Genomic DNA, 24,863 nt, shown 5'->3' on the forward strand with positions numbered 1-24,863 from the left:
ATTCATAGTCCTGATAACTGTGAGACCGACACAGGTGGATACAGATACACAGGCACACACACATACAGTATAAACTATCAGGGGCCTCATGGTATAAAAGAGTAGTGTGCAGGAGTCTCCTGTGCAAAGCGTTTCACAAGACTACAGACATGCTTAGGTTCCTTTTGTTAACCTCCCTCGCAGCCTTGGGTAAGAACTGCTTGATTCTTCTTCTTCTTTGACATTCTGCACACAGTTGTTGGTGTCTGACTGTAGCTTCCTGTGTCTCTGCTTTGCTCAGTGCTGGCTGAGCGGAGACCAGAGCCCAGGTATCTGGAGGATGACAGTGTCGAGGGGAGAGTTGTGGGAGGCGAGGTGGCCAGGCCCAACTCCTGGCCCTGGCAGGTACCCGTAACTTTTGTTTTGCTTTGTTTTTAAGTGTTTCAATTTTCGATAGTCATACAATTTCTCATTATCCAGTTTGGCTCCTTTCAGGCCCTGAAATAAGATATGCTGTATATCTCTTTTCTAATCTTTTCTTGTTTTTGGCGGCCTATATCATGAACTCCTACATGAAAGTATCTAAAGAAACTCATAACTTAGATCACCTGTGTTTGAATACAAGGCCTTTAATCTATAAAATTGCATCATATTTATAAGTTTGGTCGTATGTTTTGTATGCAAATTCAGTAACACATTACTGTGTAGATGGTAAATTAATAATTATTTTAAGTTCTATATTTAGTTTATAAATGAAATAGAGTAGTCAAAGGTATAAATTGATATACACAAGTTAAATGCAAGTGCATTCAATATAACAGAAGTGTAGTATTTAAGTACATGTATTTTTTTTCAAAAACACCATTGTTTTATAGCCAGATTCCAAATGTAAAATACTTCAGCAAAATTTGTTTTGCTTGAACACATCCACAAAGTCCATAAGTTGCTTTTAAGACTTGTAAACGCCTTGAGGCATTTTCAGTGTTGGGAAAGCTGCCAAGAAGCACTTTGGTTTAATGTGGATGGTTCAGCTTCTTTATTTGTAATGCTCTCTGTTGTCACTTTTGTTAGATCTCTCTTCAGTTCAAATCTGGCAGCAGCTACCGACACACCTGTGGAGGAACCCTAATCAAGAGAGGATGGGTGATGACCGCTGCTCACTGTGTGGACAGGTGGGATATTCACAGAACAGCTGCTGAGCATCAAAATAACAGATATAAGATAGGAGTAGCAGGATGTGTGTTCTCACAGCGCTGAATATTTCTTAAAGTGCATAGCCTGACATTTGAAATGAAATTAGACTGAGAACTTTGGGTTCTTTTCAGCCATAGAAATATAAACTTTTTGTATATCCACAGTTCCAGGGTTTGGCGTGTTGTTCTTGGAGATCACAACATCAACTCCCATGAAGGCTCTGAGCAGTACATGAGCGTGAGCCGTGTCCACATCCACCCTAAATGGAACTCCAACAATGTTGCTGGAGGGTTAGTGTCTATTGCTCATGATGTGACCTAAATATATCACATTCTGATATACGTACATTGCATATTAAAAAGCAGATTGCTTTTAGTTACTTATAAACCCACACAATTGATAAATATTGTCTAATGGCTTTTTTTCTGCCATGTAATGTTGGATATACTAGCTACATTATGTGGACATTAAATGTAACTATACATATTTACAGAATTAAAAAATCTTGACTTCTTACTCTAGATTGTGTAAACAGACCCAATCATACAGTATTGTATATTTAGACATTAAATAGAAAATTAATCTACTGCTGTTTTTATAGTTGCTACTGTTAATTAAATATGTTTTGACTTTTTGTCTAACAGAAAGTCAGAAGAAGTAAATGAAAGACATGACCTCTGGTGTTTGATAATTGTGATTATCTGAATAATGTATCAAATAATCAAAAGAATTATCTGCTGCTTCATGAAAAATAAAACAATTACGAGTTGCAGCCCTAAACATACAGTCATATCTTGAAGAAGAAAATATCCTTCTTTTCCTAAAACCATTACAATAAATGTTTTTATGAAGAACAGATGTTTAATGCTGGTCCGACCCTCAGGTGGGACATCGCTCTCCTACATCTGTCCACCGAAGCTTCTCTCAACAACAACGTCCAGCTCAGCACCCTGCCTCCCTCCGGTCAGGTCCTGCCCCACAACAACCTCTGCTACATTTCAGGATGGGGTCGCACCCAGAGTGAGTGGGAAATAATGACACGTGTGCATGATGTAACCCACTTTGGCATTTAAAGAACCCAACCCTAAGAAAGAAATCTGTAAATTACATCACTTTTAAAAGAGATAGATATTAGTGTAGGTTTTATGCTATTTTAGGCATTATCACAGTTGTGATAACAGATGTGTTTCTCTGCAGCTGGGGGTCAGCTGTCTGCCCAGCTGAAACAGGCCTACCTGCCCGTTGTTGACCACAGGACCTGCAGCAGCTACGGATGGTGGGGCAGCACTGTAAAGGACTCCATGGTCTGTGCCGGTGGTGGCAGGGAATCTGGTTGCCAGGTAAGCCTACAAGGTTTTAGACAGGGATGTGTATTCCCTTACATTCAGTATTTCTTTTGTTAGAATATTTCACTATGATTTGCTCTCCTATAATATTGTCAACAACACATCCTTGTGAACAATTGTTTCCAGATGTGGAGATTGTTAAGAAATGGGAATGTGGTTAAAAAGAATAAAGAGTGATATGCAGCAAATGGTCCAGGAATCAAACTTAGTTGTTGGTGCGCAGATGCATGTGCAGCAAGTACCACTTGCCCATTCCTTTGCACAATATCAGTCATTGGTTAGCCACGATGAACAATTTTGAAAGATTGTAGCTTTTTTTTTTGTAGCCGTCTTCTTTCTTGTCTTCTTCTTCTTTTCTTGTGTCGACATTACCCACCCCACCTTAACAGTTCAGTCGTAGATTTGGGTGTGTTATGCCATGGGTGTCTAATTTAGCTTTGAATCTGTAGACATTTATCAAACTTTAGGCAGATTCCTCATGAGACACAAAATACTTTTTACATCATTTTCAACGGAACACTGAAAAGAATGTGTCAGAATTCAGTCCCCCTCCCTTGTGGCAAAGTGAATTTCAACGTCTCCCACTGAGTGTGGCATGACCCCTTCCTGTCAAGGAAGAGATTTTGGAGGACTTGTGGGATTACTTGCTGCATCAGCAGGGGCATAAGTCAGTTAGAATGATCCGGGCTAGTGCTTAAGCTGCACAGTGTCAAAGTCTTGAAATTTCATGTTGTGCAAAAACTTGTTTGAGGCTGCTGTAGATCAGAAGGGGATATGAGAAACAAGCTCCACAGAGTTGAGTGCATTGTAAAATGGGGTGTTTACTCCACTCTCTGTAAAAAGGTTATGGATTTGAGGTTTGTCTCTGGTGCTTTTTATCTGACTCCAGGGTGACTCCGGTGGCCCCCTGAACTGCAGCGTCAACGGCAGCTGGGTTGTCCACGGTGTGACCAGCTTTGTGTCCTCCTCTGGCTGCAACACCACCAAGAAGCCCACCGTCTTCACCCGTGTCTCGTCCTATATCAGCTGGATGAACGGGGTCAGTATTTAACACTAACATATGAATCTATACATAAATAAAAATGTTTTCATGTACGTTACACATCATTTCAGTTACTGTATGTCCACTATATGCAGTAGCTTGTATATATTCATTATTACAAATACATTTCTATGTGTGCAGCATCTTGTGTTGATTATACCGATAATCACGTAATGATTCATTTGTCCTTGCTTTGCCAGATCATGGGTTGAGATGGAGAACGATCTCCATGGAGACGAGAGCTCACTCTGGATTCATCTCATTGTCTGCACGACTCCGTCAGAATAAAATGTCTTATATAATTGCATTTTACTGGCTTCATTTTTGTGTTGCATATAAAGATTTATAAGAGCAAACCTAGGTTGAGTTGCAGTATAATTTAGAGGAAGAATATCTATTCAGACAGCATTGTCAATGAGTTATTTTTCATATCAAGAAATTCAAATGTAAAACCAGTGAAACTGTCACAAATAGGGATAATTATCTACTGCTTTCATTGAAGCAGTTGACATTCTTTAGAAACGTTTTTTATTGCCAAGGGTAAACAGACTGTGATAAATTCCCACATGGACGTAGGCTCATTTAACAAGTTAATAAAGACACATTACCCTGTTAAGAACTAAGTTGTTGCACAACATAGAAAAAGGCTTGAAACTAAGTATAACATTTACTTTGAAAATACAATCAAGCTAACATATAACAAGATTATTTCAAAGGAAGAAGTCTAAGAAAGCAAACTTGTAAAAACCCTTGTATACACATAATTCATAATCACACAGATTTGGTTATCATCATATTTGAACAATCAACAACAAAACAAACTAATAAACTGAGTTATAGAATCTGCATACTGACGTGTTATGTGGACCCAAACTATAATCAGAGTTTATTAAATTATTCTGTGGTTCTATGAATTTATTGAAAATCACACATCTCTAGCTGACATTAATATTTCAGACATGCTTATAACTGCCTCCACATTTAAACACACAATAACACCCTAAGAGGGCCACTTGGAAGGAAATATTCACATTTACAGGATTGGATGCCCTAAAAAATATTCTTTCAAATGTGTGAACCTGTTTGTCAAATCAGCTCCAAATCAAACCTAGAAAAATCCCCTTGGCTGCCTAAACAATAAATGTGTTTCAATCTGAGGTTAAAAATATATTAATCTGCACCAGTCTCTTAGAGGAGAGAGCTGTCAGAAAAGATGTGCTAGATTTCAGATGAAAACATCAAAAGGGTGAAGAGGAGCACAACATGATCCAACATAACATAACAAACATGCACATAAAGGAACAAAATAACAAATCACCTCAAACAAATAAATATGACACTAAAACATATCAGTGTACTTAAACAATTAGCTGTTTCTGAGATTAAGTCTAAAAAAACTAAAATCACAATCTGTGCACTAACTCTTAGTATTTCCAATGTGACTTTCATCATACAATCTTTGGAATTCAGTCACAAAACCACATTATGGTTGGCTATTATTCTCTGGGATTGGATCCCCCACAACCACACATAAAATATAGAAAACTTTTTTTGTCACAGTTTAAAAACTCCTTTAGGGTTTTGAAATATTTAAGGCGGTTGCATGAAGATCACTATAGAAGGTTTACTTACACAGATCAGGTCTGTTCTGATTCTGGTCAGGTTGTTCACAGTGCCATATTATCTGAGAAAAAATGCTGATGTCTCTGCAACAGTATGGCCGTAGGTTAGAGATAAGGGCTTTACATGCTGCAGAAAATGCCTGTCCTTGTCCCGTTGTATCCACCGCAGACATCTGGTGACATTTTCATTTAAATCGAACACACACTGCATGACTGATGAGGGGAGACAATTCAATAAGTTATATACTTTGAGGGGAAACAGGTGTCCAATGGAAAACATTTAAAATAATAATCAAATTAAGTGTTTTACAAATTGAAATTTGAGTAAATGTTCATACTTCAGCCTGACACAAACGGATGTCGCCTGTTTATCATGATGAGCTTCTTTAACATCACAATGGCTCTTCACATAATTAATCATTTCACCACATCACTTTGAGATACCCAGTGAAGACTGTGAATATAATTACTGATGATAACATGAGTTAATCAGCACAAATAATAGCTAACACATTTTTTTAACCTCATTCTCAGCTGACAGGACTAAATCAAAAGGTCAATATATCTGTAATGTCTCTGTGGGGAGGTTTTCCCTGGCTATAATGAGAAACAACTTATTAAGACCTACCTGCTTGATTAATCATGTTCTTGTGATTGTCAGGCTCCTTCACTGTCAGGGTTAAGCTATTGCAGAAAATTATCCCTAACAGTGTAGGAATCATTTGTTTTCACTTTGTTTTATTCATGGGTCTCCTCAAGTTTGTCGAATTAAGTCACCCTCAACTCCAACTACAGCTGGACATCCTGTCAACTTCCAAACCTTGTCCTTCACAGAACACACATCCAGTTCGACATATAAGAACTTCGATCAGGATGGCAAATTATCACGAACCATCAGAAAAAACTAAAACAATATGGGCTGTATGTTATGAATTTTTTTAGTTGATTACCTTTTTTGCAATCCCTTTGGAAAGTAATTGGCACGTAATTGGATGTCTTCAATTACATTTGAAATCAGTGTTTCTTTTTATTCTTCATGCACAAATAGTCAACATTTTGATTACCAGCATGCAACACCAGCAACTCCATTACAAAAAGACCAACACTAGAAGGGTTCCTTATTATAAGTTGTTAAAGTCATCCTGTGCAGGACTTCATGGCAATTTCATCCAATAATTGTTGAGACATTTCACTCAACATCAATTATGTCAATAGAAGGAAAGTCAGGGGAGTGTTAAAGTAATCAAGATTCATCCTTTAGCTTTAAAAAAAATGCATAGCAATAGATCTATTGCTGCAAATACTTGATCAGCAGACCAACATTGGCCTCCCTAAAGACTCAGTGCAAACACAGCTAACTTGACACCAACTTTTGAAAAATTGTCTCTCTTATTTCATACCTACTGTCTCACTTTCTTTATCATTATATTGAAAATGGTGGCACAACATGTTCAACATGTTTTACAGGTCAAAGACCCAACGGAGCAGAGAGACAGTGCCATGTATAAACATACCTTTTTTATGGTGCATACTAAGCAATTAAAATAGCTAGCTAATGTGATTGCAAGAGGATGTCAGGGTAACAGTTCAATCATCATCAATGTTGTGAAAATTGAATGTTTTTTCGACCTTGCTTTACAGATTTTATCTTGGCAAATGAAACATTAGATTCATGTTATTGTGAAGTGTATTTTCAAACACTGTCTGCCCAGCTGTCTGTAGCTGTGGTGGAGGAAGATGTTGGACAGGTCAGCACCACGCAGTCTGTACCTGAGGCAGCATTCTCTCTGTATGTCAGGTCAGTCTTATATAAGCTCCGTTCTGCTCTGTTATGTGCTTTTTTTCTGCAGGGATCTAAGCCTCTATGTTCAGTACACCTCTGATGTACGGTGGGTCTGCAGAAACGTCCACTCACGGTGGGACAGTGTCATCTGGTGGAAGCTAGGGAAACTGAAACATGTGCATGCTGGCTGCAACTACTGCGTCTGCCTGCATCTCAGTGTACATCAGCAACATAAACCAGGTCAGTAAAGGGACAGTCTGTCAACACTGATCAACTCTATTATCTATAAATAAAGAAGAGGAAAGTGTGTTGAAATGAGCTGGCCATGACTCAGCGTACATTAGAATATTATCTTTTATAGTGACCGCTATTGGTTTCCTAGAAAATATAATAATTTGAAAACACACACTCTTGTAAAATGACATTTCAGACCCCCTCCTGACAACACTACACCACTCCAGCTGCTTCTCCATCATGCATTCCTTCATTTATCTGATTTACTAGATGCTGCTAAAAATTAAACAACAAATTGCTGACAGCATGAGGTATAATAAAATCAAATCAGAACAAAATGAAACTCTGGGTGGCAGATAAATAAAATATATTTAATGGATGTCTTCAGTGGCAAAATATTTCACATAAATGAGTTGGAATTTTTTGTTTATGCACAGTCAAAATGTGCATAAATGTAATTAGTCTATGTTAAATATTGTATTATTAGCAATCAAATGCACTTATTTACAGATGAAAAACATAATATATACAGTATATCCTACAGTGGGCACAATGTGTTCCCTTGTTTCCCTTTTACAATCCAAACATGTCTGATAGTTTACATGTTTTAATGTTTCATCAAGGCACAATAGAATGATACAAATAGATAACAGTAAAAATGTACTGTTATAAGAAATGTTAAGCATTGCAAATATCAATATCTTTGGAGTTTATCAAATCTCTGAGACCCTCTGCTGCATTTAACCCTACATTAATCTTACCAACACATGCACATTGTGTCCAGCTTGATAATGTATTTTAGCAGAACTGATTTTAAATCAGGCTGAATCTGTTGGCAGTTGTTATTACACCAACCAACAAATGTCATATTCAGACGACTTGTTGTCCTAATTGTTATCTGCCTATTGATTGCATTGTATTATCTTATCAAGAGTATATTCCATTTTTATGCTCTGCAATTTCCCTTTTCACTCAGGAATTTGTTCCTTTCCTGCTCTTTGCATAGTTCATTTATATTCATAAGGGCAAATTATGGTCTCTATTTGGCACTCCTTTGAGTTGCTACAAACAGACCTAAATATTTTTCAAAATTGAAACATTGCACAAATGTCCTTTCATGTTACAGTGTTGGGAATCTATTTAAATTCATCACACCATGCCTTCGATGGTGTCCAGCTTCGGGGAATGCTCCGCCTTAGTGTGCTGCCATTTCCTGCCGTTCACAGAGCTGCTGGTATTCTTTCAGCAGCGTCACCACCTCATCATGTCCGAACTGCATGGCGTCATCCACTGGGAGGTTGCCCCACCTAAAACATACAGGGTAAATGTAGTATAAAGGGGAAATGTAGGTATTCAACTAAAGATTAACTACCAGAGGTAAAGACAAATGAACCTCAGACACCTTCACTCTTAGATATATTTAACATTTCCCCCTATGGAAAATTCTGCCAATATGGAATAGGGATCCAGATCTGGCTCAGCATGAAAATAGTTGTACTATGTGTGAGATTTTCCATTTAGAGCGTGTTTGTACTTCCACTTGATGACCTAAATATGTAAATGATCATTTAAGCTACTTTAAGTGCCAAATCAAAGCGGTTGTCCTTATGTTATGCATGTCTTGCTCTCAAATATGATGGTACCTTTTTTACTTAATTGAAAAAACATTCTTCAACTTGATTTGCTTATAACGATCTATCTATTCTAAAAAAATTGATTAGAAATCACCTCCCGGGTGACAGATGGGAATAATCTACTGTTATTCTCAGCAAAATAAGCTCAGAAAAAAGACATGTTTGAATTCTATTTGAAAACAACATAAAACAGACTACAAGTTTAAATATTTGATCCTGTTAAAAGGTCAACCATATTTAGCAGTTAGGAAATTAAATGCCAAAGGAACAAAAAAAGTTTTCACCTGTCTTCTACAAATGGATTGACTTTGCAGATTTCAGTAAGGAACTTCACCACATCTACATGACCTGAAAATAAATCAAAAAGAGGACCGTTTAGTTTCCCTTCTGATAGAGTTAGAGACTTTATCTGAAAACACTTGGTGACAAAAACAATCCAAAAGCAACATACCTCTTTAAATCACACTGCCCTAAACAAGCAAGTTCTTTATGATTTACAAGTTTGTCTAATAGTATGACAAATAGTGGGTGAAATATAGCTGCTAAAACACACACTACATGGGGAAAAAATAATTATCACTACTCGACCCAGCCACAATCCAAATCAGAGTGCACAACTTCTTTTTTTTATGTGAATAAACTTAAAGCACAACATTACATGAATAATCAACCAAATGCTTCTCTGAACTATGAGTGGATTTGTATAATGTGAACCAGAGCACATGCCTCCATTGATCCACTTATTATGGCTGTTTACACACACTGCAAGTAAAACACAAGTATCCTGTCAACAGGAAGGTGTTTTATACCGGTTCGCTTGAGTTGTTTAAACCAAGCCTTATTTATTTTTTTCACACTGTCTTTGCCTTTTGTTTTGGGAAACAGCTGTACTTGATTCTGGAGAGCCTTTCTCTGAACATCACTTTTGCCCAGCGTTTTAAGTATAAGTGGTAGTAGTAGTTTGATGGCAGGATATCTACAAGGGTCTTGCCTATGGTTAATTTATACTTTATTGGAGTTCATATTTGTCTTCTTTTTATTGCAGACCTTTTACAGCTGAACTGTCTTTTTTTGCCCACATATTTGCTGCTTTAATGTTTGCCTGTGGAACGGATATTGTCACACAATCATAGTTGTCTTCCTCCATCATAGTTGTCTTCCATCCCCTGACCTGCACATTCCCTCATTAGCCCCATAGTATAAATACCACATCACTCTCCCATGTCAAAGTCAAAGTCAACTTTATTGTCCCCTGCCACATTGTGTTATGTGTAATTCCAAGCTCTCCCTCGTTCAGTTTGTATTAGCCTGTATATCTGCTTTGACCCTTACTGCCAGATTTTGGACCTGAACATTTCTGAGTGAATTTGTTTGCCTGATTGACAGATCCCCTGGTTTTGGATCCATATTCTGCCTTCCCCCGTTCATTGGAATTGTTTGCCTGACTGATGGATACCCTGCTTGTATCAGACTTAAGCAAAACAGTTCCTGAACATTCTGTCTGTATCTGAGTTGTGCTTTTGGGTTCCAGTCCTCCCCTGTGAACATTACAGATTTAGTGATGCTCATTCACTAAATATCAGGACAGATCATGCAGAGCTCACCCTCTGCTGCAGAGATATGTAGCGCTGTCCGAGAATCATAGTCTTTCAGGTCCATGTCCATGGATGAGAGAGCAAACCTGAACGAATAAATTGAGTCAGTACAATCTGATAATACTTTTTATACATAAAGTATAATCTTTTCCCACAGTCATACAACTCTATATATTAATAATACTGTTGTTAACATTATAAAGGACATTTGTTAAACAAGAAAAACTATTTTCAGGTTTGCTGGTAATGTACCTTCTCAGGGCAGACACATCTCCACTGTAGGCAGCAAACATCAGATTAAATACAGACTTGTTCTGCAAAACACAGGAAAAAATAAATATAGGAGGCAAAAAATGCATTTGACATACAAGCAAGAACAAACAAACAAACAAACCCTGTCATCTCCATCTGGTCTGCGAGGATCCTGCTTCTTCACAAAGTGCCTCAAGTTGTCATAGTTGTGGAAATTGAAGAGTGATACGAGCTCCTGAGGGTGATAAGAAAGGATATAAGTGTTAGAGGACAAAAACTCTGGAAGACGTATTACTTGTACGCTTCCTTAAGGACAAAGAAAAGTGTTATGCAAAAAAAACAAGACAAGATTTAAAGAATGTACATGCCTGTGCGGCAGCACCTCTTTTCACCCTTGGTCTGAAACCAAAGCCCAGACTGCTCTGATTTGCATACAATTAACATGCACAAAAACCTATATAACACTCCACAAACAGCATTATAGGGCCCCTTTAACAGAAGATTTAAAACGATGAACTGGGGTGTAAATTGCTACATCACAGGACACTGGTTTTATTACTTAAAAGCCACAAACTAACTCTGCTCCAGTAATCATTGTCAGCACCTTCTAACAATCAATAATACTGATTGTTTGAGCCTTAACTCTTAAGTTTTTGGTTTTGGAAGAATAAACCTTAATTGTACTATAAAGCAACATTAATGTGTTAAACTAAGCAGGTCCTTATTTATTTCTTCAGCAATAAAAGTCACTTGTAAGATTTGAAAACTTCAGACTTTGGAGCCATTGAGTGACTTTATAAAAACAGTATTAGTAACATTAATACCAAAAACATCATCAGACGCCATTACCCCATAACAGTCTGCTATATGGGCCTTATTTAAGCCTCTATCCTTTTCTATAAAGCCTATAAGATAAGATAAGATGTACTTTATTGATTGAAAAACAAGGCATTGCTCATAAGTAGAAATAAAAGAGTAGAAATAAACAATTCTTCAATTTTAACATCTCAAAATAGAAATAAAACAGCATTTGAGAGTAGAAAATATACAATTTGACCGTGAAGATAAAACATTTATTAAGTATCAGACGAATAAAACACTATTGAAGGGCCAATTTTCAGTAAACACAACATAAGGCAGGATATTATTTACATTTAGTGTGCAAGGAATGCAATATTAAATTACATCACATGTACAATGTACAGTGTGAAGTTAAAGTCCAGTTCAAGCACAACTTAAAAAACGGTAACATATTGCCCTCACCAGACAAAAGTGTATTCCCCGAACGCTGTTTCCGACTCTGTCCAAAGGAGGAGACCAACACATCACACCCATGACGTTGGGGATCACCAGCAGTATGGCACCAGACACCCCTGATTTGGCCGGCACTCCCACCTAGGAGATGAGAGTTTATTTCCCTTCACAAAAAGCCTTTCATTCGCAAAGAAATCCAACTGAAGACATCAGATTATATGTCTGATGCTTCTGAGCTTGCAAAGCCACTTTGATCTGCACTCACATGAAACGCCATCTGGCCAGAGAAGTCATACATGCCACACGAGTGCATGAGACTCAAAGTGTTCCGCACTGCCTCGGCACTCAGGACATGCTCGCCTGTGATTGGACAGATTCCTCCGTTGGCCAGAGTGGCAGCCAAAATACTTCCTGATTCACAGGTCACCTCGATGGAGCACAGCTGAGACCAAAAGAGGATAATACATTTCGAATCAAGCTCACACTCCTCAAGATTATGGATTGAATGATCCTTCAACATCCATGGCAGAGCAGTTTACCTGGAAGTAGAAGTCCAGGGCATCGATCATATCTGCTCCTGGGGGAAAACACTGGTGAAGGAAATATAATCATCATGACTATTGGATTGACTAAAGTGTGCTGGCCTAGCGCTGTTCAATTATACTGATTTCTCAACCAAAGTTAATGTATCACTCTATAACATTATAAAGTGGCATTGCACACAGGGGTGTTGGAGATGTACAGAGAGGCTATCTCAAAGGAATTTCACTTAACCTCCGAGGGGTACATTTGTGTAAATAAAAACCTAAACAATTAATCATTTAAAATGGTATTCTCTGTTAGATATTTGTAGGGCATTTGGTCTAACAAATCTCTTCTAAACCAAAAAATATAATGAACAATATAGTGGTCAAGCATGACTTTCTTACTTTCCGAAATAAATAACATTATTTGTTTGGTCAAAGCCAACATTTTCAGGTTTCCACTTTTCATATAGGTTATATATTGTTTAATTGAATGTAAACTGATAACTAAAACTAATATTGCAACATTTTTCAAAGTTTAAACAAACAGAATACTGAGATTAATCTGTAATTAAAACATTACAATAAGTCTCTTGAAGGAAACATTAAAACAACATGTGAATTCAAAACAAGCAGTTGGATATAGGTATTTCAACGTTAAGCAGCAGGAAATGAAAAACATTTCTAACCCCGCATTTTCAGAACTCTCTAACTGACCTTCTTCTCTTTCATGTAGTATCCGATGGCAAAGTTTCTGTCGCCTGTTTCTTTTTCTGACTGGAACCTGAGACAGAAGCAGAAGGGGTCAGTTCTAAAACATAAATAATGCATTAGAGCATTGCACAAGCCATTGTTTTCACTGTCTTTCAATGCTAAGTCGAGAATATATATATACTCAAAATACCTCAAATGTATTTGCAGTACACTCACATGGCATTGCTGAATCCCACATACTCTTGGCCTGCCATCTTTTTCACAAACTCCATAACCTGAGAAATCAAAGACGACATTTTATGGTGCATTCCTGACATTTTCAGCTCTGTAGTTCCATATTCATTGTGTAACCAGAAATAGGAAAATTACTTACATAGTCAAACTTCTCTGCCTTATTTGAACGAGGCTGAAACAAAGCGAGAGTGATTTGCTTGTGTTGATTGTAATTGCTACAATCATACCATTCATGCATTTATAAACACTGGACTTAAAAAACTCCAGAACTACTTATTACACGGGCTAAAAACAATTCGTGAACATATCACTGATTGCATAATTTAGTACCCTATTATCAGCGGGTACAGTAGAAGGGGAAAGATAGCTCATAATAAACCACAGAGCTCAAGTATTTCACAAAACAGGACTACAGATACTGCAGATAAAGTTTTGAGAAAAGCACAAAACTGTTTTCTATTAACACCTTCCAAATAATCTTTACATGTAACAAGTCATTGTCAGTTAACATTTCTCAAAAACAAATGACATGTAAAAAGTATGTTTTTGTATAATATATTGATAACTTTATGACATTTCCTCAGGCTTTGTCATTAAAACCTGCAGGCTCTAAACTAGAATAAATTGCAGACTACAGGGACAAATTTAGCTAGCAGGACATAAGATATGTCACAGATTTTTTCAAGAATAAGACCTAATACTTGACAGTGTAAATACTTACTAATAACTGTAACTTATGTATGCAATAAATGTGTTTGTGACAAAGAGCAAACATTTTATTATTTGTATTCAAATTATATTAACTGACTTTGTGTGATGTGAAGCACACTTAAATGATATTCATAAAACTTCCAAAGTGACTCCTGTCACTTTGTGAATATAAACAAAAATCTAACGCTTGTGTGACTCCAAAGTCAAAGCAACAGTTTGTAAAATACGCCCGCTCACACACTTTTACTAAATGGAAAGTGATTTACTCAACTATCGCATAGCAGGCCGTTCATCTCCATGTGTTTACCTTGATAAGAGAGCTGGTCACAATGGCTCCTGCATTCACCATGGGATTGTGGGGCTTATCTGGGAGAATGGACAACGAGATAAGACACAACGTAACAAGCTGAGGTTTAACATTTACTGATAGCCAAAGAGGTGCTGTCCATGCTATCGTTCAGCTGTGGACGTGCTGGGGAAACACTATATGAGCCATTTCTATGTTTCAGCACGAGGAAGAAATAATCCTTTAAGTGTGTAATAGCACTGATCCGGTCAGTTAAATGAACACATCTTATAGAAGTGTCATTTCCTCACACGCCTTACTCACCTTCATCATCAAGTGAGAGCATGTTGAACTTGAATCCACTGGGCTCCATACCGACATATCGATGAACCTTCTCTGTTCCCGCCTCGTGGACAGCGATGGCGTACTGCAGAGGCTTCACGCAGGACTGCAGGCAGAACGGCTGCTTGGTGTCGCCCACTGAGTGCCTGCAGGAAGAACACAGAATGTCTAATGGAACCTGCATTAACTAATTACCAGTCCTTGTTCATGTTGCCAATGTCATGCAAAAACCACTCATTAAGCTGGATACTCAGAAGCAACACTTTGGAAGTTTGAGGGTAGGCAAAAACCTAGGTGACACACTACAGAAAAAGAGAGACAAAAACCCAAGAAGCATAATGGGCCCCTTTAAAGCTTTTTCATCCAAATGTAAACTTAATTTCTGTCTCTGTTGCGAAAGGAAGGCTTACAGACCCAGGCCTAAAATTTGTAATAATTTAAAAAAATAATAATAATAATAATAATAATAATTGCATCACACCTATCACCTGTCACAGCAACAGCAACTCTGTGACAGAAGAAAAACCAGCTGATTTGGTTAATAAATGGACAATGCAATTCTGGAATAATAATTGTTATTTCAATCTCACTACAAGGTCCATATCTGTTCTGGAGCTTTCGATCGAATCACATGGTCTTCATCAGCATCAGTTTAATCAAATAAATCTCAACTTTTAAGCCAACCATGATTAAAATGGTCTTTAAAGTGCTTATTATTATGAACACAATGATATCAATAACAACTGAAGAATCTCAATTAAGGAAGATTATGCAATACAACGTTCCCAGAAGCGACTAAGTGAAGAGACTGTTTTTGTACAAATCCGTAACTCGTACCTCTGGCCATCCACTGTACACAGAGACACACCCCACAGATCCGGACTAAACTTGGCCAGCTGGGGGATGTAGTTTGCGACCTAAAGCCACAAAACACAAGAGGAACACAAAAACAGTTAAATTACAGTTTAAGGTCCAGAACAACAACATGCGTTATTTGATAGAATAGGATTTTGCACGTGCAGAAAGTCAGTGAAACAGGACATGATCAGGATTCCTGCTTTTCCTGTCTCATATAGTAACTTCATTTTCAGTAATGTGAATGCATACAAAATTGTGAGAATTCAGGGTAAATTTAAATATAACCATTGCAAACTTTAACTGTAGATTATGCTTGCCTATACACAATCCAGTAAATATCCCAATAGGTTAAGTAGGTTTAAAAATCCTTATCCAAATGTTTGCAAGGCTTTATAAAATTGCGCTATGTTTCTTCATTCTTAGAAACAAAAAACAAATCCATACCTGCCCATCACTTTGACTTTGCACTGCGTTGTAGATTTCATTTATTTTTTGTGCAAAAACATCAAACTCAGGAATGATAAATTTCTTTCTGAAGGCCTGGATCAGCAGGACGATGTTTCCACCGACACACCTGAGAGTGAAACAACATAAGTCAGAGCACTCAGGAGTGCTTACATAGTACATGCCGTGTGTATTCGGTTGTGTATAAGTGTGTGTGTGTGTGTGTGTGTGTGTGCGTGTGTGTTCTGCTGCCAGAGAAGCAGCTGCCAGCAATCGTTCTAAGCTACAGGCTTTTGCTTTGATCAACATGACAGTGATTAACCCGGACATCTCCTGACATACACTAATTACATATCACTAACTTTCACACCTCGGTTTTGCCTAATCATGTTAAGGGAATATTTCACCACATGTAGCAGAAGATTTGAGTGTCCATGCACATATGTTAGAATGACGTGATTACATGAATGTTTAATGACATTTTCTTGCAAGATATATCCTGTTTGCAATGTCTTTTTTACATGCTGCTGTAAGTGTGCCAATTAGGGATCAATCTCATCAATTCTTATCACCAGAGAGAGGTAGTAGTTCAGACTTTCTCCACATTCTTCACATTGTTCTTGAACTGGTCATACATTGCTTTTAATTAGCAATGTAAAGTATGTGTTTGGGACAAGGAGAGAACACAGAAAGACAAAGGCAGAGACATGCAGCAGGTCACATACACCAAATGCTTCATTAGAATGGATTGTTTTGGAAGGTCGGACTAAAAATAGTTTGGTCTCGTGTCTGCAGCGGGTAGCAAATGGAAAACAAAACACCAAAGATATTCAGGGACAAGATACAAGTCCATATTGAGTGTTGTATAGAACAGAACCACTCTCAGAAACAGACGACGCAGTGAAGAACTTTGGACAATAATGAATTGCTCTATTTCTTGTCAGTGTGCAAGTGTATTTTGAAATAAAAACGGGACAATTCTTAAAGAAAAACATGGTGTTTGTTGTGAGCTGTGTCTATCCTCTGTTGGTGAAGTATCATTTATAAATTGTGTCAGTATTTGGGTGCTTTGAACAAGCTAAACACAACAGAGCTCTACTGCTACAGATGGTTACAGCCAGTAAAATATCAGTCAAATGTTATTGCGTTGTGTGATGAATTATTCCTTTGAATCAGCAGCTACAAATTAAGTGTCCTGCTGCTGCAGCAAGTTGTTGCTTTGTATCACCTGTGGAAAAGTTCTCTGTCCATCATCACTTCACCAACAGAGTCATTCACAGCGTGTCGAATTCTCTCCATGCAATCCTTTAGACGAGGATCTGATGGGTGGAGGCCGGTTTTCTTTAGGGCCTGCAAACAACAGTGGACCATGAAATAATAATGACAAACAGACAGAGAAACAGATAGACAGACAACTGCTTAAATAGTTGTTGTATCATTAGCTACTTACCGAGGTAAAATGTGTAATGGGGACTTGTTCTTTTCCGTCGGTGATGGTGTAGAAAAGCATGTCTTCCACTCCAGAGCTGGGGGACTTTGAAGAGCCATTGCTGAAAAAGTGATGATAAAAGTCTCAAAAAAAGTAGAAAGTAACCATTCTTTATTGCTTCTCACTCACAGTGAGCGACAGAAGACATAACTAAAATGATTTTTTTGTGTAAAATTCCTAATAAAAACCAGCTCGGTCATTCAATCATGCAAAAATAATCTACAATTTAACTGCTAATGTGCCCTACACAATAAACAATATATAATTTAGTTACATTTGCAGATAAGTGACTGTCAATCTGTCAATGACAGAATATAACAATGTTTTTGTTTTGTGCTTTATGACTGTGAAAGTTTTGAAACTCCAAAATCAAAGTGCTGATTGCTGAATTTATAGCTGCCACATGCTGATAACTGACACTGTCTGATATGAACACCTCAGTAGCTATAAATATATTTGTCTTCATATATTTAAAAATATAATAAGAGGTCCAGTTAGAACTCATATTACAATATGGCTATGCCTGTAAGATAACCCAGCAGCAGCAGGAGCAGCCACTCCTGTGATGAAACCGAGCTGTTTTTATCACACAGAGACACTTACATTTTGAGTTGGAAATGGTCCAAGTGTGTCGTCGTTGGTCGCTGGGACGGTGTTGTTGTTTTTGTGCTCAGACAGCATGCTGGCTGGATGATGAACAGCTTCCTCGCAGTGTCTGAGTGTTTGACGATCAGCTGTACAGATTTGGACAGACGCAGAACTCTCAGACAGTGCATGGCCGCTCACAAAGCCGCTCTGACAGTCTGATTTACCGGGAAGATCACAGCGAACACCGCTGCTTGGTTCAGAGGAGAGCTGCTATCTCGCTGCTTCTGCGAGGTCACTGACAGACAGAAGTTTTGCTGCCTTCAGGTGTCGTCGGGAATTGTAGATTTCGACTCCTGAACTCTTTTTCTTTTTACGATAGGCCACAGCGTTAGCTGTTAAAATCAGTGGTGGAAAGTTTACCATAAGAACTTTTAATTTCATGTGTGTGATATTGCAGATTCATATTATTAACAACCAATATGTTGTCTTAATTTACGCTACCTCTTAGACTATTTATAGAAGGCATATATATAACAAGAAAACAAATTGGCCCGTCACCAGATGCGACATTAAAGTAATACCTATGATTAAATAATGTTCATTAAATAACATAACATAACATCTTCAGAATGGGACTCTCTGCAATACGTAATAATAATACAACTTAATACGAGACACATTCGTTATTAGTGTCGAAACATACTCCATTAAATTAGGAAAGGGATATGTGTTTTTTACGAGGGGCACTTGAAAGCAGCAGAGGGTCTATGTCTTAACCTTAATTCAGGCACGCTACTTCATGTGGTGGTTTTCGTTTAACTTGACTGACATCTACAGTAGCCAATCAGTGGCTAGAAATGTGTATAGTGGGGAGAGGTCTGCTATTAAAACTTTATGGGTGTCAGTCAAGATACAAGTTATGTGTGACCACAGGATTGAGTTTTATGAATAAAATATTCTACAATAGTAAAGTAGAGAGTAGTCAAAAGTTTTCTTAAATTATTTTCACAAGAAAGTAGTAGTTAGTAGCTACAGATGGTTTCATAAAATGACCTCAAACCAGTCACTAACTACTGTATGCAGACATATTTCAGTGAAAGAAATCCTTTGACCTGCTGTGCAACAACACATGGGTCAGCCAACAGGCCTCTGACTTTATTATTACGTTCACCAACAGCTGAACCTGTTTAGGACATTCCTTCAATGGCTTAACTGATACCTAACTGATAGCCTTAAGAACTGTGCGCAAAGAAGCACGTTATAAAGATTAATACAAGTAAAAGTTTAGATTGTTTTCATAGACAAACACTTAGTGACTTAGTAGTGACCAGAAAACACTTTTTTAGTTGCTTTTACAGCAACACAATGGCTAAAATCAGTGATTTAATAACACCACAGTATATCACATGTTTATTTATAACCTACTTTTAGATTTTGAATGTAAAATCATTCAAGCCTCAGGGCAATAGAGTGTTTGGCCACCCAGAGTAGAGCAACAACAATTAAAATAATTAAATCAATACGTTAGCATGTGTGCGTTGATACATTTACATTCAACAAGGCTATTCAGAAATCATTGTGCTGTGGCTGCAAATTGTTGTGTGTAAATCATAAAGCTTTATGCCATTTATTTTCATTTGTGTCCACGTTAAACAGATCTTAGCATTCAGAGAGTTTATTGATTATAAAATCCTCTTAAATTAAGCCTCTGATTGTTAACAGCATCCATATCAAGGAACATAAATAACAGCGTCAAAAGGCACAGCATGAATTTACAAGAAAATGAATTAAACAGTAAAATATACAATACAGTTTCACCATTTTCTCTCATATTGTGTACATGTCTTAAGGAAACATCAGGGAAAAAAACCTTTACATGGCAGATTATGCACATATGAAATAATAACAGCATCAGAGTATTGCATGGACAATATAGATAAGGAATATGGGTATTTTGAAAGGCAATATATGAATTAATTAATTAATTGATATCAACCTCTGCATTGCATTAAAATGAAATAAAAGCTGATAATTTTGAACAAGTTTCTTTAAAGTCAGCATGATTTACACGCTCTTTGACGGGCGAGGCAGCACCAGCCTCAGCCCGATGTCGACCACACAGGCGGGCATGTAAGAGAGGGGGATCCACAGCAGCTTGGCGTCCCAGCCGGGGCTGTACCTGGTTCGTGGGTAGGCAGCCGTCAGAGCATGCTCCATGCAGCCGGTCACCTTGGAGAGGTCGGTGTCGCAGACTGCATTCATGATAAAACGCTGGACCTTGATGTCTAAAATGACAATCAATGAGAACATAATTTGTGCATGAAACTTAACAGAAGTGTGTTTTTCTTTGCTTCACCTCCAAAGTATTTATGTTATATTAAATAAGATTAATGATATTTTAAAGTACTTAATATCCAAATGTATTCATTTATTGTGTATTAAAATATATTTGACAGAATGTTTTGATGGAATGATTGTGTTGCCTTCAGGTACAGCTAAACAGCTTGTTTTAGAAAATAAATTGAATGTGATTTTCATATGGAAACACAGAAAATTATGACTGTTTGCCACATTTACAGTAGCTGCTGTTACTTAAAAGGGACACATTTATGGGAAATTTGAAAACTATCCCATTTCAGTGTGACTTTAGAACTCATGCTCACAGTATGTTGTATAGGATAGATATTGTAAAAAAAAAAATAAAAAAAAATATGAAGTCTTATATTTGATATCAATATCCTTAACATAAAACGGACACATGTTTTTTTTGTCAGATTTCCAGTAAACCTCAGAGTGATGCTCACTCTTAGTTTGCATGATGAGTGTGAATAAAGATCAGTAGTCTTTCTTACATTTATCAAGGTACTTGTCTCCGTAGCTGGCTTGGACTTCAGGGGTGAGCTGGTTCCAGAGGCGGTGCAGCTCCCTCTCCAGGGGGTCCAAGCTTGTCACAGCAGTCTTGAAAAATCCCGGCTCAATGATGCACACATTGATTCCAAAATAGTTGATATCTCTCCTGAAAACAAAAATATCACATATTGTAGATTACCATCGAACATGCAATTTATCAAGTCGTAATTATTAAACTGATGAAATAATTATTATTCAGAAGCCTTATTGTAAACTTAATCATTTGTTCATGGTGAAAAACCATTGCTAAAACATGACATGTGATTATTGATGTAAAATGAAGATTGCCACATCGGCTGAAAGAGCATATAAAGCCTGCGAGATTCTTTCTTCCTTCAGATACATACTCTTGTCACTTGATGGAAGTATCGTCCCTCTGTTGTACAACAATACATTTTAGCTTCAATCCCCAGTAAGTCTGTGTTTTTATTGTGTTATATTCTGAAGAGTGTTTCAGGTATCGAGTCAACGACCCTTCGGCAGTTAAGATTTATATGGGCTTAGTAGCTTGAGTGTAAGAAATGAAAACATAATAGTAAATCTGATAGATAAACACAGTAATCTTGTCTGGTCTCATTAACCAATACTTGTCTGTCTGGCATATGCTAAGGCAGTTTTGTTCTGTGTGTAATCTGTTAGAGGGAATGTGTTTTCTTGCTGATAAAATCTGTTATTTGTTTGTATTTACTAGAAAATGTTTCATAAAAACACTGTCTGAAAACCAAATCTCCCTCATGGAACAATCACAATATGAAGATTACGACTCGAAAGACTATTTTATTATGAGTCTTTGTGAATGTGACAGGAAAAGGGAATTTTGAGGATTTGTGGGGAGTTTGTGTTCCTCTCAGTCAATAACAATAAAGACTTAATGGCACAACATACTTTATTTTGGTTTAATAGCGTACTTCGGTGTGCTTTTATTCTATGAGGTTGTGTAAGGCTAACCTGAGGCAGTCAGAGAAAGATTCCACTGCAAACTTGGAAATGCAGTATCCACCACCATTCGCAGCCACCCTACCCAGAACCGATGCTACATTTACAATTCGGCCCCGAGCCTTTTTGATGAGGGGCAGGAAGGTCATCGTCATGCCAATCACTCCGTTCATGTTGACCTTCAGTGTGCTGTGGAAATCCTCCACTCTCATCCACTCTGAAGGACCCATGGGTAACGAGCGTCCGGCATTGTTGACAATACCCCAAAGTCCTGCAAAAATGAAAGACAAAAGGTAGAATAACTTATTTTGCGTTACAAATCTAACTGTGACATTTCAGTAACCCCGGTCATGTAGGCCTTCAATGCATCAGCTCTTACCCTTATCCCCAACCTCCTTCTTGGTCCACTCCATGGCTTTCTCGATGCTGTCCTGACTTGCCACATCTAGCAGGACAGTCTTCAAATAAGGCCCCGCTGCCCTCTTCAGGTCATCAGCTCCCTTTTCGGTGAGGCAGCCGGCCAACACGCGGAAACCTTTACGATCGAGCTTCTTACACAGCAGGTTACCAAACCCAGAGTCACAGCCGGTCACAAAGACATACTTTTCAGTAAGTTCCTCGATCTCCAGGCTGTCTCTGTACAGCCACACGATAAACCACAACACCACGAAGGTAGCACCGATGTATGACCAAGCATTTTCCCTGAAAGAGAGCAGAGAGGAAGGGATTTCACTTTGAGAAATTATTTTTTAGATGTGTAAGCTCTGAGGTTATCAGGGTTTGGCTACAGCTGCCAGAAATGTAACGTAACATTAGTAATTCTTACCCTAAAAGGTCGTAGACAAACTGCAAGTCCATGCTGTTTCCAGGATAAGAGGAGGATTTTTGGTAACCTTGCTGAAAAATCATAAATAATAGGTTTTGACATAGTAAACTACCAAATCCAATCCTTCAGGACTGGAAGGGAAAGCAAATACACAGACCTATTTCAGGATTTCGCAAAACCAAATCCCTACTCGATTTCATAATATTTGGGGTTTATTGAACCTTTTTTTTGAAACGGTGGGATACAAGGGGTTTGTTCACAGAGGGCCTTAGAAGAGGGGCTTGTGATACAGAACTGCTCTGGGCACATGAGAAATCTTGGGATAATACTCTTATGGAAGAAAGAAGGTATTTGTGAAGGAGGGGGACCCGAGGTGGGAGGGGTACATTGTTTTGAAGCATAAATGTAATGCCCGGGACGAAGCTGCTTAAGCTGCTCATTGCTGAAAACCAATTAGTTTTCTGGCTTATTACAAAAGAAAAAAAAGAAAAAAAAAAGACACTTCTGCGCATTATGTTATCCATACTTTTCAAACTGCCTGTTGTTTAAAAAAAAAAGATAAATGAACCCTTTTGTCTTCGGCATGAGAGAACTAATTGAATCATAATTGATCAGGTTAAGAAATTTGAATTTAGTGTCACACTAGATAATATATAGCCAGAAATATACCACGATACTTCAAATATTCATGTCAATACAATCTGAAAAGGTAATTCCCAACCTCCAGTACTGGTTGCTGTAAGCCTTTATTATAAAGATGTAAACTAATTGATTCATGAATTAAATGACACTGTGACATATTTGCTGCAGGAAATTATGATCATTACAAGTATACTCAGTAGAAAGAATTTCATAAAAAGGAGGTAATTTTTTATATATCAATGTTAAGTTAGAAATCATTATAAAAAAAATATACTATCTTACCTTTTCCCTCTTTTAGAAGTGAAGGGTCTCCACAAGTTATCCGTCCGCTTCCCTTTCCCTTTCAGGTTATTTTTCTGTCTTAACTCAAGAGAGGCTGGTCACAGAGAGACTTTATCCCTTTGGTTTATCCCTTAAGACAAGTCCGCAATTGGTAATCCCAAATCCATAACAACTTGGTGTGTGTGTGTGTGTGTGTGTGTGTGTTAAGTTTAAAAAATGATGGGAATTACAGACTACAGAGAGAACTTCCTGTACACAATGTGAACTTGGATATCAAAGAACTTATTTTTTTTGTAAGCTATTCCCTCCTCAAAGCACATTATCTTCTTTAAAATAACTTCAGGTTCAACAGGAAACCAGGCCTGTTTCTTTTTTAGAACCTAGTGGTTCCCGGGGTATACGGTGTAAGTACTTTGTGATTTAAGTGTTAAATAACACTTGGAATAATCCCACATTTTAAAGCCTTGGCACACTCTAAAACACGTGTGTAATGTAATTGGCTCATTCAGTTCACTGCCCTATTACGTCGAACAATGTATGCACTATACTTGGTGCCTTTGCACTGTATGTTGTATTGTGGGAAATCACAAAGCCCGGTGCAAAAAGCAAAAGTGTGATGAAGGATTGTGAATTTGTATGAACAATTGATACATAATTGCACACACCATTAAAAACAATAACTTTGAACTTGCCCTCTGATCATTTTGTCAAATGTTTGCTTATACTGTAAATGGATATGTTTTTTACAATGACTTGAATCAAGACCTTTTTTTTTCACTAAAAACAAGCAAACATTTTTTCATGTGGTTTTCCCTGCTAAATTTGGACGTTGGTTTTCTATTCTAATAATGCCCAGTGAGTTAAAAGTGCTTTTGGTTACTAAACGCCTGAAATTACATGACTGAACTCAACAGCCCCAATGCGTCATCACATTGTACATTCCATGAATTTTCCAATCACCCATTTCCCAAAGTTCAGCAGCATTTTTTCTTGAATGTGAAATGTTGTTACTGTACTTTGTCATTTGGCTTTGAGCTTTCTGTTTTTGTAATGATCATCATTAAACCATAGACAAACTCGAATCCTTGACCCAGAAGTCAGTCTTAACACTTTTTTGATAACTTTTAATAGTTTACTGACAA

At 37.6% G+C, this 24,863-nt stretch overlaps 3 protein-coding genes across 4 annotated transcripts; 1 reads left to right on the forward strand and 2 right to left on the reverse strand.

Moving 5' to 3' along the window:
* The first annotated feature begins 86 nt into the window (after positions 1 to 86).
* LOC134883025 (elastase-1-like) lies at positions 87 to 3,877 on the forward strand. Its single transcript, XM_063911112.1, has 8 exons — positions 87 to 189; positions 281 to 384; positions 1,051 to 1,151; positions 1,338 to 1,463; positions 2,057 to 2,193; positions 2,371 to 2,513; positions 3,409 to 3,558; positions 3,762 to 3,877. The coding sequence occupies exons 1-8, from the start codon at positions 150 to 152 to the stop codon at positions 3,771 to 3,773; spliced, it is 813 nt and encodes a 270-aa protein (XP_063767182.1). The 5' UTR covers positions 87 to 149; the 3' UTR covers positions 3,774 to 3,877.
* Positions 3,878 to 7,550: 3,673 nt separating this feature from the next.
* gls2b (glutaminase 2b (liver, mitochondrial)) lies at positions 7,551 to 18,417 on the reverse strand. The gene is made up of 18 exons (XM_063910584.1): positions 18,141 to 18,417; positions 17,499 to 17,598; positions 17,277 to 17,398; positions 16,049 to 16,178; positions 15,584 to 15,663; positions 14,729 to 14,892; positions 14,426 to 14,484; positions 13,547 to 13,579; positions 13,390 to 13,448; positions 13,177 to 13,243; positions 12,475 to 12,525; positions 12,201 to 12,377; positions 11,945 to 12,076; positions 10,824 to 10,916; positions 10,682 to 10,743; positions 10,439 to 10,515; positions 9,119 to 9,182; positions 7,551 to 8,507 (listed from the first exon to the last, which is right to left on the reverse strand). The coding sequence occupies exons 1-18, from the start codon at positions 18,311 to 18,313 to the stop codon at positions 8,396 to 8,398; spliced, it is 1,755 nt and encodes a 584-aa protein (XP_063766654.1). The 5' UTR covers positions 18,314 to 18,417; the 3' UTR covers positions 7,551 to 8,395.
* An 879-nt stretch (positions 18,418 to 19,296) lies between these two features.
* On the reverse strand, positions 19,297 to 23,843 carry rdh5 (retinol dehydrogenase 5 (11-cis/9-cis)). Of its 2 annotated transcripts, none has more exons than XM_063910585.1 (6): positions 23,722 to 23,843; positions 22,798 to 22,868; positions 22,351 to 22,673; positions 21,984 to 22,242; positions 20,978 to 21,141; positions 19,297 to 20,410 (listed from the first exon to the last, which is right to left on the reverse strand). In XM_063910585.1, the coding sequence occupies exons 2-6, from the start codon at positions 22,827 to 22,829 to the stop codon at positions 20,190 to 20,192; spliced, it is 999 nt and encodes a 332-aa protein (XP_063766655.1). In that variant the 5' UTR covers positions 22,830 to 22,868; positions 23,722 to 23,843; the 3' UTR covers positions 19,297 to 20,189. The 2 variants fall into 2 exon arrangements, with proteins under 2 accessions (XP_063766655.1, XP_063766657.1); XM_063910587.1 differs by having other exon boundaries at positions 22,798 to 22,864; positions 23,722 to 23,814.
* Positions 23,844 to 24,863: the final 1,020 nt, after the last annotated feature.

The sequence above is a fragment of the Eleginops maclovinus genome, chromosome 20 (genome assembly GCF_036324505.1).
Source record: "Eleginops maclovinus isolate JMC-PN-2008 ecotype Puerto Natales chromosome 20, JC_Emac_rtc_rv5, whole genome shotgun sequence".
Taxonomy (NCBI): Eukaryota; Metazoa; Chordata; class Actinopteri; order Perciformes; family Eleginopidae; genus Eleginops; species Eleginops maclovinus.